The sequence below is a fragment of the Podarcis muralis genome, chromosome 3 (assembly GCF_964188315.1).
Source record: "Podarcis muralis chromosome 3, rPodMur119.hap1.1, whole genome shotgun sequence".
Classification (NCBI taxonomy): domain Eukaryota; kingdom Metazoa; phylum Chordata; class Lepidosauria; order Squamata; family Lacertidae; genus Podarcis; species Podarcis muralis.
Window position 1 is genome coordinate 99,711,792 of NC_135657.1, and position 15,699 is coordinate 99,727,490.

At 42.3% G+C, this 15,699-nt stretch overlaps 1 protein-coding gene across 3 annotated transcripts in view; it reads right to left on the reverse strand.

Moving 5' to 3' along the window:
- Positions 1–15,350, reverse strand: part of LOC114593725 (ribonuclease H2 subunit B) — a 19,009-nt gene extending 3,659 nt beyond the window's left edge. The window contains exons 1-11 of one of the 3 annotated variants that reach the window (XM_077926395.1): positions 15,216–15,349; positions 12,405–12,476; positions 10,573–10,680; positions 10,082–10,158; positions 9,309–9,423; positions 8,171–8,235; positions 6,539–6,644; positions 5,317–5,398; positions 3,901–3,943; positions 2,977–3,057; positions 1,382–1,792 (exon numbers count right to left, since the gene is read on the reverse strand). In XM_077926395.1, the coding sequence (XP_077782521.1) occupies positions 1,685–1,792; positions 2,977–3,057; positions 3,901–3,943; positions 5,317–5,398; positions 6,539–6,644; positions 8,171–8,235; positions 9,309–9,423; positions 10,082–10,158; positions 10,573–10,680; positions 12,405–12,476; positions 15,216–15,297 (939 nt within the window). In that variant the 5' untranslated portion in view covers positions 15,298–15,349 and the 3' untranslated portion in view covers positions 1,382–1,684. Of the gene's footprint in view, positions 1–1,381; positions 1,793–2,976; positions 3,058–3,900; positions 3,944–5,316; positions 5,399–6,538; positions 6,645–8,170; positions 8,236–9,308; positions 9,427–10,081; positions 10,159–10,572; positions 10,681–12,404; positions 12,477–15,215 lie in introns of those variants that run through there. The other 2 variants (XM_077926394.1, XM_077926396.1) reach the window with 2 other exon arrangements.
- Between the last annotated feature and the right edge of the window lie 349 nt (positions 15,351–15,699).

A 15,699-nucleotide genomic window follows, 5' to 3' on the forward strand; every position in this document is an offset into this window, starting at 1 on the left:
TTTTAAAATATTTTTTACTGTTTTATTTTCTTTTATTGCTATTGGATTTTATTGCTTTTAGGCACCATTTTACATTTTTTTGTAACATTGTATTTCTAAGTCAGTTTCAAACAGCAAACTACTCTCTTTTCCCATAAGTATTTTGGTACATTTGGCGCAATTTTTAAAAATAACCTAAAACACACAAACACACACAAATGCCACCTTTTAGTAAACGAGGGGCTCTGCTGAAAATGGATTCATGACGACTGTATCGGTGTTCCTCTGTTTGAATGAACAGTGTCAGTTTAACAACATTGTTACTGGCTTCTGTTTTAACACACACACACACCTTACTTTTCCGTCTATAAGACGCCGCCATGTATAAGACACCGCCTATTTTGGGGGACTCAGATTTAAGAAAATCGGGCGAGATGATGGCCTGTATAAGGCGCCCCCTAATTTTTGACAGTATTTTTAAGGGGGGAAACCTAGTCTTATACACAGAAAAATACGGTGTGTGAATGTGTACACACCCACACCCATCTTTCCTGATAAATTTATTCCCACACAAAATGTGTGCCATTTTAGATTGGCAGGAAAAAAACTGTTCTGGAGGGTCCTAACCTGCAGGGACAGATTTTGAAGATGCACTGATGGAGGAAGGAGCTACAGGGGAGAGGAAAGTTCGGTTGCACAAGCTGTTTTACCAGAACAGCAACATTGGATGTGATCCACGGTCACTATATGGAAAATTATTTGGCCAACTTGTAGTCCTGCTGAGAGCTACTTTTCCATTCTAGCTAATGAGGAGATGCCTTCAACCTCAGCTTGTGTAACTGTATATGAGACTTTCTTCCAATAAGTGTCCAACTCTCTTTAATTAACTTTTACGTTTAAATCAGCAGACTCTCTAAAACAATGTCCCTTAAAATTGTCCTTATTGCACAGAAAGAATCACTGATATTCTTGAAGCAAGGATCACTCACAACATGGAGCATGTTTAATCATGTATCACATCACTTTTCTTGAGAAACTGAGATTAACCATACACTGAAGCGTAACAGCTAACAAAAAATCCAGCTCACTAATGTAATAAGCAAAATGCTGCCATGTTAATGGCAAAATGTATTAGAATTTATCTAGTATTAGTACATCGTTAGTTCCAAAACTGAAAAGCGATTTTTAAAAAATGAGCTCTTATATCCTAATGACTCTTATTTTCTTTAGTTTTTGTATGCTTGAGAAACTTATTTTTCCCCTCTTTGTATTTGTTAATATTCTAAAATTCAACAAAAACCATTTGGGCGGGGGGAACCCAGTTCAGGTTTTTTTTAAAAAGGAAGAAACATTTGGCATTTCCCTAATCCCCATCCATTAAAAAGACAAGAAACAAGAAATATCTGTTTCAGAAATGAATTTATTTTACCTCATTACATTGCAATGTGCACCTTGTAGCTTAACAGTGCTAAATAAACAAGCATATTGGCTGATATGATAAATTACCAAAATGAGTTTTCCCAGTGGGAACTACAATAGGCTATCCTGACTTTGTTTTACACAATATTAACTTTCACAGTACTGTTTTTACTTTTGAGCCTTAAAGGGATATCTGAAAACTTGGGAGGGGGAGAGGAGGGGGAGAGGAAGGGAAGAAGTGAAAAAGAAGCTGGCCTATACAAAAATAATTACTGTATCAAAAGTCTCATTTTGTTGTTTTAGTTTTTGAACTAAAGAAAGAAGACATTGTTTTCATGCCACTCTTGTCAACTTTTGCCAGGGCCTTTTGAGCAGCTGACATCTTACTGTTTGCCTGGAAATAAGAACAGAGGAAAAAGTTAGACTAAAGTACAGTTTCCACACTATGTCACATGCCTATCAAACAGAAACCACACATATCCTTTAGCTTTTGTATATCCCTTCACACCATGTGCCTAAATATTTTATCTGGGGGAATAATTGGATAAATGTAATCACATGGTTTGCAGATCTGGCTAATATAAAAAGTTGACATTCGGGCTGATCCGGACAACATTTCTTCACATTTAGATAGGTGGGATGTTTCATCAGTTAGACGGCACAAACATTTATGAAAACTGAATTATGCAGACTACTCAACTCTTTCCACATCTTAATTACTGTACTATGCCTGCTCCAAATTTGTACTGTGTGTGATTCTTGAGTTCCTTTTTACTAAGCTAAGAGTGTCACCTGTAAGCTATGCTCCAGCCCTAACTAAACCTTGATGTCACAAACATCCTAACTGCTTGGGGTAAATATGTTAGCAAATTGTTCCTTAACTTAGGGAGGCTTGCTGTCACCAACAATGGAATCAGCAGTGCTGTGGACTTCCCCAATGGGAACTCCATTGGGGCAACTGACCCCTACTGAAAGCAGGACTTTGCTATTCCTTTATAGCAAAGCTTGGCCTCAAGCTGTGCTATGAAGGAAAAATGGGTCACCTGATGTCATAGTGATGTCAGGTGACTGACAGATGGGCGGAGCCTCTCTCTCACACCCCTTGCTTAAAGTGGCCCACTGTGGGTGGAGGAACTCAGGGAATGGATTCAACATTCCAGGATACTGCTGTAGCAGATTTATTAAAAGCTTTACTAGTTCTTTAGTCCTAGATAGCCATGAAAGCCTTTTAAATTCCCGCCACCAATATTTTCACCATTTCTTGAACTAGTTAGAATATACTATTCTAAAACTTAATGGGTTTTTTCCTCACATATAGAATTAGGAGGTTTTTCCAGCCAGAACTTCCTGGAACTCAATTCCGGTACCTCTCAGGTGGATGCCATTGCCATTCTAAGAGAATGAGGGAGGTGTTCATGGTGAGTTCTGGCACCCCTTTTTCTGGAAAAATAGCACTGGATAGAATGTACTGTACATGCTTAGAATATGTATTCTACTTTCTCCTGAGAAAAGTAGCATCCTACAAGAAAATGAGGCTGCCAGTCAAAAAGCTAGTCGGAAAAGCAATATACAACTCACCTTTTTGCTTTTCAGATCACTAGTATTAAACTTGGTGTAATCTTCTTCTGCTTCCACTGGCGCATCTGATAATTTCCTTTTCTGCAATGTTAGAGTGAGGATTTGCTCCATAAAAATCACAGTGTATTGCATACACTGATCTTCAGCGTAAACAAAAAACGTTCAGGCTTAATGTGAGCAATTGTGATAAAGTTATCCAAAGCAGTATCGCCTGTCCCCTAGATTAAGTGGGAAAGCCGATTGCAGAACATGCAAGCAAAGGTGGGGAAAATGCTAAGTGAGAATGGTTGGATAAAGGAAGAAGACTATGAGCAGAGGAAGCAGAGATCTGAAAAGTGGAAGTAGTATGGACCTGGGGAAGTGAGAGGCCAAGGACATTAATACAAAAGACACAAGTGTATTTTCTTATCATGCATGCATCCGTATAACTCCTGCTTTGAAAACCATAGGCATAATTGTAGCACTTCATTTCCAACATATACTCTATGTACCAGACAGTTTGAAAGGTCTTCCTCATTTGATTTGTGATTAAAAATAATTGCACATTCTTCTTACATCTTGCCGAACACTGTGACACTGTTTCATGCTTTCAGCTCAATGCTTTAAAAAAGCCCAGTTATCAATGGGGTGGGGAGTTTGTTATCAATGGGAAAAGAAGTATTTCAAGACTTGACTTCCTCTCCTCTAAGGATTGCTCTGGTATAGCATTTCTTTTTCACCATCTCCAGGGTTCCAGACCATGGTCTGAAGGCTCATGATGCAACCACCTCACTGAGGCTAAGCTCACCTGAGTCTGGCCAATGCCTGAACAGGGATCTGCCTGAAAACCCCATGCAAACTGCCCTCAAGTTCCGTGATGGAAGGAACGCAGGGCATAACTGCATGAAAACGATATGTATCCAGCAGTATCTAAATATTCATTACCTTGGATGCTGGCTCCGCCGGAGGACTTGCAATCTGTGGGAGCCTGGAAAGCAAAACAAAAAAGAAAAGAGGTTAAGGAAGTCAAATTTTAGAACTATCAAGCTAGAATATTTTATCTATTTATTTTGAAGTATTTGTGTGGGAGACAAGCAAGAGTGGGGTTTTTTCAGGGTGGGAGCCTGGGGAAAAGGGAAAACTTTCCAGGTGGGAGCTGGGGATACTCACTTTTTGCATGTGGATTGAAGATTAGGGTAAAACTGGAAAATATATATATATATATATATATATATATATATAGCCCTGTTTTCGAGTTTTACCCTAATCTTCAATCCTCTCCTTTCTTTCTTTTTTTGCCTTCCCTTCTTTGCTTTTGCTGTTTCTCCCTCTCTCTCTGACTTCATTTGTTCTAGATATAATTTGATTGCATTGTGAAAACTTTAATAAAAACTTCTGGGCTAGAACAGCCATGCACCACAAAAAAAATAAGAATTCTACTTTTATTTCAAAGTTGTATTCCCTGTGTGTCAGTTCTGAAACAAAAATGCCAAAGCCAAATGACAACAAATATTAATTCAGATGCAACTGAATGATCAAATGATGTAAGCAGTGGGCAGGAAGACTAAGAACCTAAAAGTAGCATTAGGAGAAAATGTAATATGTACAAAAAATATTCTAGTGGGGGTGTAAAGAAGGACCTGTTAGTGCTGAGGCCTGGGGAGAAGGAGTGTGTCTTGAAAGGCTGTGTGGCCTGGGATAAGACCTGGAGGGCCACATTGGCCCCTGAGCCTCCCCTTCTTCAGACAAGTAACTAGGCAAAGCAAATGTTAAACTTAGTCACGGGCGCCATATTTTCTAAGTGCTGAATCAAGTGCACGTGTACGTACTTTACAAATTGGAAAGAGAAAAACACACCCAGCAAAGGCAGAAACAGCAATAAAGCAGCAATTTCAGTATTCCATTATAATATTTTATGACAGTCTCAATGCCTTCTGAACTAAATCAGTGATTCTCAAAGTTTGTGCCCCCGGGTTCCAAATTAACTGGCTGAAAATTGCAGACACAGATGGATCCTTTCCACCTAATACAGTGTACCTCGGGTTAAGTACTTAATTCGTTCTGGAGGTCCGTTCTTAACCTGAAACAGTTCTTAACCTGAAGCACCACTTTAGCTAATGGGGCCTCTCGCTGCCGCCGGAGCACGATTTCTGTTCTCATCCTGAAGCAAAGTTCTTAACCTGAAGCACTATTTCTGGTTTAGCGGAGTCTGTAACCTGAAGCGTAGGTAACCTGAAGCGTAGGTAACCTGAAGCGTATGTAACCCGAGGTACCACTGTATATAAAGAGCTAAAGGGGGGGGGGGGGAATCAGTCATTGTCATCAAAGTTATCCCTTACAACATAAAGCTTGTACACTCACCTCAAATACTGAGCTAGTACAGTACTCAGCTCTTCAGAAATATATTCAGTTATTAAACCATGAGCATAGCGAATATAGTCCTCTGAAAGAAAAACAAAATAAATGCTATATATTATTACAACATCTCTCCTTTAGAATGCTCAGTCTCCTAATTAACACTGCCCCAAGTTTACCACTTCTATCTGTGATGAGTGATCCGCACCTTTAGTTTCGTGGTGTTCCCATCAGTGCGTCTCACACACCCTTTGGCCTAAACCAGATGTGGGGGACCGTTGACCCTCAGCAAGCATGGCCAATGGTTAGGGCTGATGGGAGTTGCAGTCCAGCAACAGTTGGGAGGGCCAAAGGCTTCTCACACCTGCCCTAAACGGAATGCTATAGACAGCTTGCAGCATGCCAGCAGTGCTTACGTGCCGACTGTCACTCATAATTAAAATGCAGCAGTGGTTGTCAGCTTCGTATTGGTTGTGTGTCTTGGGAAAAAATAAAATTGGAAAGGGATGGAAAACCACACAGGTGGCCATGCAAATGTTCCCTATTGATTTTATAAGCCCAGGCAACCAGATGGGTTATTTCTCCCTGTCTGACCTTCTCTTCTCTTTCCAACTGAATACTCCTGAAGGCATAAAACTGGCTATAAAGTTATGTAGCAACTATTATCTGTTTTGCCTCAAAAGGATAGTAGTGCTGGGAACATCAACTAGTTTTGGGGAGGGAGATGGGTGCATTGTGGCCACTGTCGTACTGTTTAGCAGGAGTGACCTGATGACTATAAAAACACCACACACAAAAAAAAGTTAAGAGAAACTGAAAAGAATGCCTGGAAAAGCAACTAAGTGAAGGAGGGGAAAGTGCTGATGTTAAATGGGAGTTCTTACAGTAAGGAAAATGTAAATACAGTGGTACCTCTGGTTAAGAACTTAATTTGTTCCGAAGGTCCATTTTTAACCTGAAACTGTTCTTAACCTGAAGCACCACTTTAGCTAATGGGGCCTCCTGCTGCCACCGCACCTCCAGAGCACGATTTCTGTTCTCATCCTGAAGCAAAATTCTTAACCTGAAACACTATTTCTGGGTTAGCGGAGTCTGTAACCTGAAGCGTATGTAAACCGAGGTACCACTGTACTGCAAGAGAAAATCATGTATGCGAACAAATTAAGTACTGTACAAATCTTACCAGCATAAATGTTTTATATTTCACTTGGGACCTAAATCCCCTTACCTTCAGTGGCATCCGTGTTCCGTTTGCCGCTGATAAATGTAGCAGACTGCACCTTTCCACCCACAGGTATGTCATTGTCTTTTAACACTTTGACAGTCTGGTCGACCTGACAAAAGTCACAAAACAGAAGGGCTTATCATCGCTGCCGTTGTGCGTACATGCAATGTACCACCAAAGCAAAACCCTGAACCCACGAACTGAAATCTAGCACACATTTGTAGCTGATACCACACTGACATGGGTCACAATCTTCTACGGTTGCCCAAATAAACCCCCTTTTGATGGGATGAATGAGAATTGTGCAAGAAAAAAGTGGCACTCCTGAGGCATTTCCGTTAGTGTAAAATGTAACTGCTCAGGAGGAAATCACAGGGGACTGCATTTAGGGCATACAATTTACTGTTAAAATAGCTACAAACTTAGCAAATTATTGATACACTTTTAAAAAGTTTTCCTAACCAAACTTTTTTCCTACTGCAGTCAGCAAAGGCTACTGAGGTATTCCATTTGTAGAGTGATCACAACTAAGCTAGCAGAACTACAGCAGAAAAAGTGGGGATTTTAAGCAGAGGTTGGATGGCTGTCTGTCATGGATTTTTTAGCTGAGATTCCCGCATCGCAGGGGGTTGGACTAGATGACCCTTGGATCCCTTCCAACTATGAGTCTATTAGTAAGTGGGATGCAGCTTAAGCCACTCACAAAAAAATGTGAAGAGAAAGGGGAGAGGAGAGGGAAAATCCTGCATTACATCTGAATGCCCCCCCCCTTTTTATTTTCAGACAAGTAACTATGCAAAGCAAATGTGAAACTTAGTTCAGGGGCGTCATATTTTCTAAGTGCTGAATCAAGTGCAGCATGAGAGCACAAAGTGGAAGGAGGAATACACACCCATCAGAGGCAGAAACAAAAGTCAAGCAGCAATTTCAGTACAGTGGTACCTCGATTTACGAACTTAATTTGTTCTGGAGGTCCGTTCTTAACCTGAAACCGTTCTTAACCTGAGGTACCACTTTAGCTAATGGGGTCTCCCCCCGCCGCTGCGGGATTTCTGTTCTCATCCTGAGGTAAAGTTCTTAACCTGAGGTACTACTTCCGGGTTAGCGGAGTCTGTAACCTGAAGTGTTTGCAACCCGAGGTGTTTGTAACCCGAGGTACCACTGTATTCCATTGTTTTATTTTACGACAATCTCAATGCCTTCTGTACTTAACTAAAGCGGCAGATCTCAAAAGTTTGCACCCCCATGGTTCCACATGACTTGGCTGAAAATTACGGAAGTCCACCAGTCACAAAATGGCTGCCCAAGGGTTGAGCCAGTCACAAAGTGGAGGTGGGTGGAGGTGGAGTTTGGGATAATCTGCAGGAAATTACTGATAACTACTGATATCTAATCCGTCCCAGAAATTACATAGGAACATGGGACACTTACTGGGAAGGTTCCTTCTGGTCTGGTGTAACTAAGGCATCCAATTGTGCAGGTAAAGAAGAAGAAAGTCCTTAGAAATCGGCTGCATCCTCATGGCACTGTTACACGTTTTCAGTTTTAACTATAGTCCCTTGCTTTTGTGCAAGGCAACATGTAATATTCAGAATTCATCACAATAGAAAAGAAACTCTTTTAACGTAAAGATACCTTCTTCTTCAGCCACTTCAGTGCTTTCTCCTCGCTGTATTTATAAAATTTTCTGCCACCTATTTCTGAGACAAAAAGAGTCACCTCGTATTTAGGTTTGTACTTTCATGACATTTATTTATTTGTTTGTTGAATTTATATACCGCTCTGACATGAAATAAGACATTGCAGTAGATATGCTATTTCAGCATCCGTACAAGGTTACCAGTGAACACATTTATAAACACACACACACACACACACACACACATATACAGTGCTTTTTTTCTTTAAAAAATTGTTCACGGGTACTCTCATTTTGACTCAAGAAAATCACCATTTTATAATCCAAATTGGGGTAAATAAATACAGTAAATACAACGAAACCAACCAATCACCATGCTAGATTCCAACTCCTACTTCACACATTAAACGCTCACTTCCATCTGAGATTCAGGAAACACCATGCCAGGAAATGAGGCCGTCATCAGAGGTAGCAATGGAACTGATGATTCTCAGTGCTAGAGAAGAAGCTAATTTTTTTATTAAAAAAAATTTGTTTCTTCTCCCGTTAGATTCACAAAATGTTTAGGGGTATGCGTACCCCTGTGTACCCATAGAAAAAAAGCACTGTGCATACACACACATACACACACACACACACACACATACAAGGTTACCAGTGAAACACACACACACACTCAACCTTATAAACATTGGTCTATTTTGCTCATTAACTGGCAGGGCTCTCCTGTGCTTCAGAGAGGGCTCTCTTCCAGTCTTACCTACAGATGTCAAGGACTGAACCGGGGACCATGTGCATGCAAAAAATGTACTCTACTACTAATCAAGCTACAGTCCCTCCCTCTACAACTTGGGCATGTTGAATACACTCAAGAGTTTCAGCTTACATTCCTGGCACTCACAATTGCAGAAACTGTCATGAAAGTGTGAATACTTTGCGTTCAGTGGCCTCTCTCATACAGACCCTCTATAGTTTGACATGGTTCACTGGGAGTTATTTCTGCATGTATGGCTTGTGAAGCCCTGGGAAGGCTGACTGTGACAAACCTTCACTGGCCTAACAGCATGAACTGACAAAGGACTGTAAAACCTGTATCAAATGCTGCTTGCTCATTTTATTTGTCAGATCTTGTACCTTTTTCATCTGCTAGGTGGTGAACGGATTGCGAAACGTTCTTGCAATTTAGCAACATTGCACAGGAAGAGAACTCTTCGTCTACCAGGAACTGATCCAAAGGCTGAAACTTTCCCTGCTGGAAAAAGGGAAGATAAATCAAAATGGTGAATGGATCAAAGTGATTCAAAAATATTTTGCCAGAATTTTTTTTTTTTTTTTTGTGGCCAGGTAATTTCAGCTAGAGATGGATGGCTGACAGGTACTACCAAAAGCTGCTAATAAATTAAAGAACAACGAAGCATTAACAGTTATTTCGGACTGATGAAAAAGGCAACAGAATTCTTTAATGAAGGGTCTTTAAATAAAGTGGGTTTTTTTAAAAAAAAAAAGCCAGTATTTAAAACTCCTAGTGACTCTTTGTTGTGAAGGATAAATACAAGTTCTGCAAGTGAAAATGCACCAACAGAATTAGCAGACCAAAAGGCAACAAGATTTTGTACTCTCTCTTTCACTAGAAAGATTTACGGACAGAACTATGGAATAGCCAATCTTTCTTCCTCACAATACATGTTCCAGTTTGGCTTGAAGCCCTACAGGAGTTGTTTTCTACATAATTTAATCATTTCAAGCGACAGCCATGACAACCTAACCAGGTAGTGCCCAAATACATTATAATATGTAGCGGAGTCTACTGACTACAACACTTGAACACCTACTTTAGAGCATTCATTTACAGTTGTTTGGGAAGAAAAGCAATATAATGTCATCCTTAAAAAATTCTAGTTACCTACCTCTTTCTCTGCCTTGGTAAGGTAAAACAACAAAAGAAATAAGGGATCCACTGGTGTAGCAAATAATAGCCGTCCATCTAAAAGTATATAAAAAAGCATCATTGTGACAATAGATAAATAATTATAATAGTAATTTCCCTTGATAAAGACAATCTTCCCCTGAGTAAAGAAAAAGGTACTATACCCCAAATAAAATATTTCTGTATTTGATTTTGGGTGCTCAAACGTATTTCTTTATCCAGGAGCAAATCCATGTAGACAATTTTGAGCCAGGAGGTCTGACTTGGTGTAAGACAAGTCCTATGTTCCTGTGTATAGTCTTATACAGATCTGAACTGAGGGCAATGGAAGCATAAAGCTTCGCCCAGGTCGTTACATGTAAATGAGGATAAACTAAGCCGCAGTAGCTCAGGAATCTGTGTATGCCTAAAATCACGAGGAATCGCTGCTTGAAGATCAGGCTGCAAATGGAGAAAGAGGACACTGCTCACCATGTTGAACAGCTTCGCCTATAAACCACGACCGGTAGTCTTCATGAAAAGCTTTCACTTCAAACACCTGACGGCCATCGCTTCCAAACAAGTAAAGGGCTGCTTGTCCTGTTAAAACGACGACGACACAGATATTGGTTTCGGATTTCTGAAGCTGCCAATAGGCACCCCCAATCAAAAGAAGAAAGTAAACTCTCAGAGGAATGCCGGAGTATATGCAAACCTTAAGTGCAAAAGAAACTCAGACAAACAGAAAAGTTTAAGCATCACACTGAAACTAAGGATTGCCAACTCATGCACCCACAGAGTATCCCAGGTACCCACAGAGTCCCCTTAGACTGCAAAGAAGCATTATATTGCAGCTAACGATTGGCTGCTGTTCATGAATGGGTGAAGTGGGGGGGGGGGGTCACCATTGTTTCCCTGGTTTGCAAATGTGCCCATGGGTCTAAAATGGTTGACAACTCCTGTGCCGACCCATGGTTTAGGAAGCTTAACTATCGTTTGGCAGGGATCACATCTGGATGTAATGCTAAATGTAGAGAGAAGCAATAAGCTTTGGCTCCCCAACTGTGGTTTGTTTCAGGGCGGGGAGTTGGAACACAAATACTGGTTTGGACAGAATGTCAAGCCAGCCAACTCTGTGGTTTGTTTCCTTGCTCCAGGAAAGGAAGAGAGAAGGAAGACTCAAGCTGCGTGCACGAGCAGGCAGCTCATAAAGGTAAAGGTAGTCCTGACCCTTAAGTCCAGTCGCGGACGACTCTGGGGTTGCGGTGCTCATCTTGCTCTATAGGCTGAGGGAGCTGGCGTTTGTCCACAGACAGCTTCCAGGTCATGTGGCCAGCATGACTAAACCGCTTCTGGCGAACCAGAGCAGCGCACGGAAACGCCGTTTACGCCGGAGTGCTACCTATTTGTCTACTTGCACTTCATGCTTTCGAACTGCTAGGTTGGCAGGAGCAGGGACCAAGCAACGGGGCGCTCACCCCATCACGGAGATTCGAACTGCCGACCTTCTGATCGGCAAGCCTAGGCTCTGTGGTTTAACCCACAGCGCCACCTGTGTCCCTGTATTAACTATAGTTTGGCATGATGTCTGAACTAAATCTATTACAGATATCATGTGAGATCAACATATCCCAGTCCTTTTGACCCTTGGGAATTAATTTCAAAGAAATCTGACATGGATCTGGGCAGCCCAGGACTTCCATACACATTGCCCAGGCTTGTGGTGCTGCTAACACAGTGGTTTGAATTCACCCCCAGAGGCACACTCTATTGTCTCTCGAGACAGACGGATGTCAACAACAATATCCCTTGGATGTAGCCATTGTTTTATTAGCTCTGGGACAGAGGAACAGCTGGCAGCTTAACTCAGCCCCCCCCAAACCCATGTATTTTACATCAAAACATAATTCACAACATACAGAAACATACAGACATAATCTTACAGAAAACATTTACTGAATAGACAAAAAGCCCTATTCTTTTTTAACACATCATTTTAAAGCTTCAGCCTACAAAGGAAATACAGTGGTACCTTGGTTCTCGAACAGAATCCGTTCCGGAAGTCCGTTCGACTTCAGGAAACATTCAAAAACCAAGGCGCAGCTTCTGATTGGCTGCAGGAGCTTCCTGCACTCAATCGGAAGCTGCAGAAGCCACGTTGGACATTCAGCTTCCAAAAAGCGTTCGCAAACCAGAATACTCACTTCTAGGTTTGCAGTGTTCGGGAGCCAAAACATTCGGGTCACAGACCCTCGGTTCCAGAACCAAGGTACAACTGTAATTCAAATTTGAAGGTAAGGGAAGAATTACAATTTCAGACTTGCCTGTACTTGGATTGCGCAGTTTTGTAAATAAAGGCTCAGAGCCCGGCTTCTTTGGCAGATTAGTAGCAGATTCTGAAAAAAGTGAAATTCCAAAGTGAGATAAACCCTTCATATATTTAAAAATATTCACATCTAACTACTATTACTGTAAATATGGTTGAGGCTTCCCTTGTTACCTGTGGAGAGTAAGAATTGCCCCCAGGAGATCAGGTAAGCCCCTATCTTCTGAATGCAGTGGTACCTCAGGTTAAGTACTTAATTTGTTCCAGAGGTCCGTACTTAACTTAATTGTTCTTAAGCTGAAGCACCACTTTAGCTAATGGGGCCTCCTGCTGCTGCCGCGCCACCAGAGCATGATTTCTGTTCTCATCCTGAAGCAAAGTTCTTAACCTGAGGTAATATTTCTGGGTTAGCGGAGTCTGTAACCTGAAGCGTATGTAACCTGAGGTACCATTGTACAGACTTCTATTAAACAGGGTTGCAATCTAGAAGCTGTGCACTCAGATTCACCAAGTCGACATCATCATCGCTCATAGGAATGGAGAGGGTATGTTTGAGCTGCCACAACATTTCATGCTACTCATCCTAATTTTACCTGAAAACACAGCCAGGCAGAGCCATTGCTCTCTCTATGCTTTCTGAAGCTGGAAGGCAAAGCAGAAGAAAGGAGGAGAAAAGAGAGAGCAGTGCAAAGCACAGCAACAGCCAACATGAAGAGAAAAGAGTCAAAAAGCAGGACAGGGGAGCAGCCCTCATCGCCCACAGTTGTAGGCCTAGTCTACACACGCAACAAAACATAGCAATAAGAGTTGTGATGTGGGCTAAATACTGCGTGGGCTTGAATGTCACCTGACATAAAAGAAACTTCACACCAACAGGAAACATGTTGGACCACAACATCTTTCCCTGATGTGCTAGATCTTTCCTTGTGGGGATTTGAGTGTTTGTTTTGCCACATGGGATAACAGTCTTAACTGGCAGGCTCCCACTCCTGCAGTTTGATATGTTAAAGACTCATGGGCGTAGCCAGGAGGGCAGGGGGGCAGCTTTCCCCCCCCCATCAAGTAAATAAATAAAAATACTTAACTAACTGACCAATTGCATTGCAGATAACTTGGTTCTGCCCCCCCCCCAACATAAAGCCTGCCCCTCCTAAAATAAATCCTGGCTACACCAGGCCATGTGTAGATGGTCAGAATCCCATCTCAGAGGCAGATGAAATGGAGGAGAAAGAGGTCAGATTGAGAAGAAGATCAGGAGGACATGGAAACTTGAGTGACAGGAGAAGGCAGAAAGAGGAAACCCTTGCTTCCTGTGTCTCATCCTCCCACACTTTGTGTGAGATGGTTGTGTGTGTGTGCACACTCACACAAGTTGACATGCATGCACGTGCATTTGTGTGCCAGACAGAAGGGCACAACTGTGAGAAGGTCCTCTCTGATCTATCTTCTCCACCCATTGCAAATATTGGCAAACCCTGTTGTTTTTTAAATCTGCAATGTCTGCATGTCACAGAAGTCAGTACAAATACGGCAGCATTTTAATAGTGGTCTCAACCGTTGCATTCAAAGAACTGGCTTTATCATGAATTCCCACTCATGACTGCAACCGCCACAGAAAGACAAACCGGTATGATTATGGCTGTGATCCAATGAGATGCTAGAGCAAGACCTTAGGGATGCCCTTGTTGTTGTTTAGTTGTTTAGTCGTGTCCAACTCTTCGTGACCCCATGGACCAGAGCATGCCAGGCACTCCTGTCTTCCACTGCCTCCCGCAGTTTGGTCAAACTCATGCTGGTAGCTTCGAGAACACTGCCCAACCACCTTGTCCTCTGTCATCCCCTTCTCCTTGTGCCCTCCATCTTTCCCAACATCAGGGTCTTTTCCAGGGAGTCTTCTCTTCTCACGAGGTGGCCAAAGTATTGGAGCCTCAGCTTCAGGATCTGTCCTTCCAGTGAGCACTCAGGGCTGATTTCCTTAAGAATGGAGAGGTTTGATCTTCTTGCAGTCCATGGGACTCTCAAGAGTCTCCTCCAGCACCATAATTCAAAAGCATCAATTCTTCGGCGATCAGCCTTCTTTATGGTCCAGCTTTCACTTCCATACATCACTACTGGGAAAACCATGGCTTTAACTATATGGACCTTTGTTGGCAAGGTGATGTCTCTACTTTTTAAGATGCTGTCTAGGTTTTGTCATTGCTTTTCTCCCAAGGGATGCCCTTAGTATATATATTTATGCTCTTTCCACACACACACACACACACACACACACAAACACACACCAGCTCTAAACAGCAAATCCTCTGGGGCCATATAGTAGCTGTCCCAACGTAGCACAGCAGTAAACTGAGGAAAAAAAGTCCAGACCCCCTTGGACACGTGTAACTGGTCAGAGCAGCTCTTTGGATCGAGGCCTTTATCGGCCACAACTCATTTAAAAAAGCGATCATATTTTCATTATCTTGCTAGCAGGCTCCACCACCTCCCCGTTTTTTTAAAATAAAGCACCAAGTGCTCCAGGAAGTGACTTCCAGTTTCGTTTCTGCAAATTCTCGCCGAGATGTTTTCTGTTCCGTTGGCACTGATCAGATCCTCCAGAAATGCCTTTTAGGGGGATACACACATACATACATACACGCGCGCGCACAGACACGCGTTGCCCCAAGAGGGCAACTTAACTTCAGGACAAGGGAGGGAAGATCCATCCATTCAAATGAAAAGAGATTCCACCCCCCACCCCAAAAAAGAGCCCATCCTTTCACAGCTGCAGCAGCCCTCGCCCCGCGCCTCTTTGCAAGGAGTTCTTTACCTGGCGCAACGATCACCCATTGGCCGCCGCTGCCTCCGTTCCCCGCGGAGGCTTCCAAGACCCGCTGCCTCCCAGCCGGCATGTTGCCTTCTGCTCGCGGCGGACACGCCCCTCGCTATAACCCTAGACATACAAAAACTAAAAGAGGTGCACGTGCGGGCTAGCTGGCGGGTCGTCGCATGGGAATGCCCTCGCTAGGCTTCTTCGCTTGGCGTCCACGCGCAAAGACAAGTTTTATACATATTAGTTTTTTGGTCGGTGCTTTTTTTTTTCTTCTAGGAAAGAAAAAACGGTGCTGGTACACGCCCATGAAGTTGTTACACTAAAGGTGACGGTTGAGTTCCCCCCCCGGGGGGGGGGGAGAGAAGCCCTGTTTTTGTTATATTTTCTAAATTTCTGATAATATTTTACTTTTATATTTTGGATAATGTTATCATTTTTGAAATCACTTCTTTTGGATAATTGAAACAAGTCGTTTTGCATG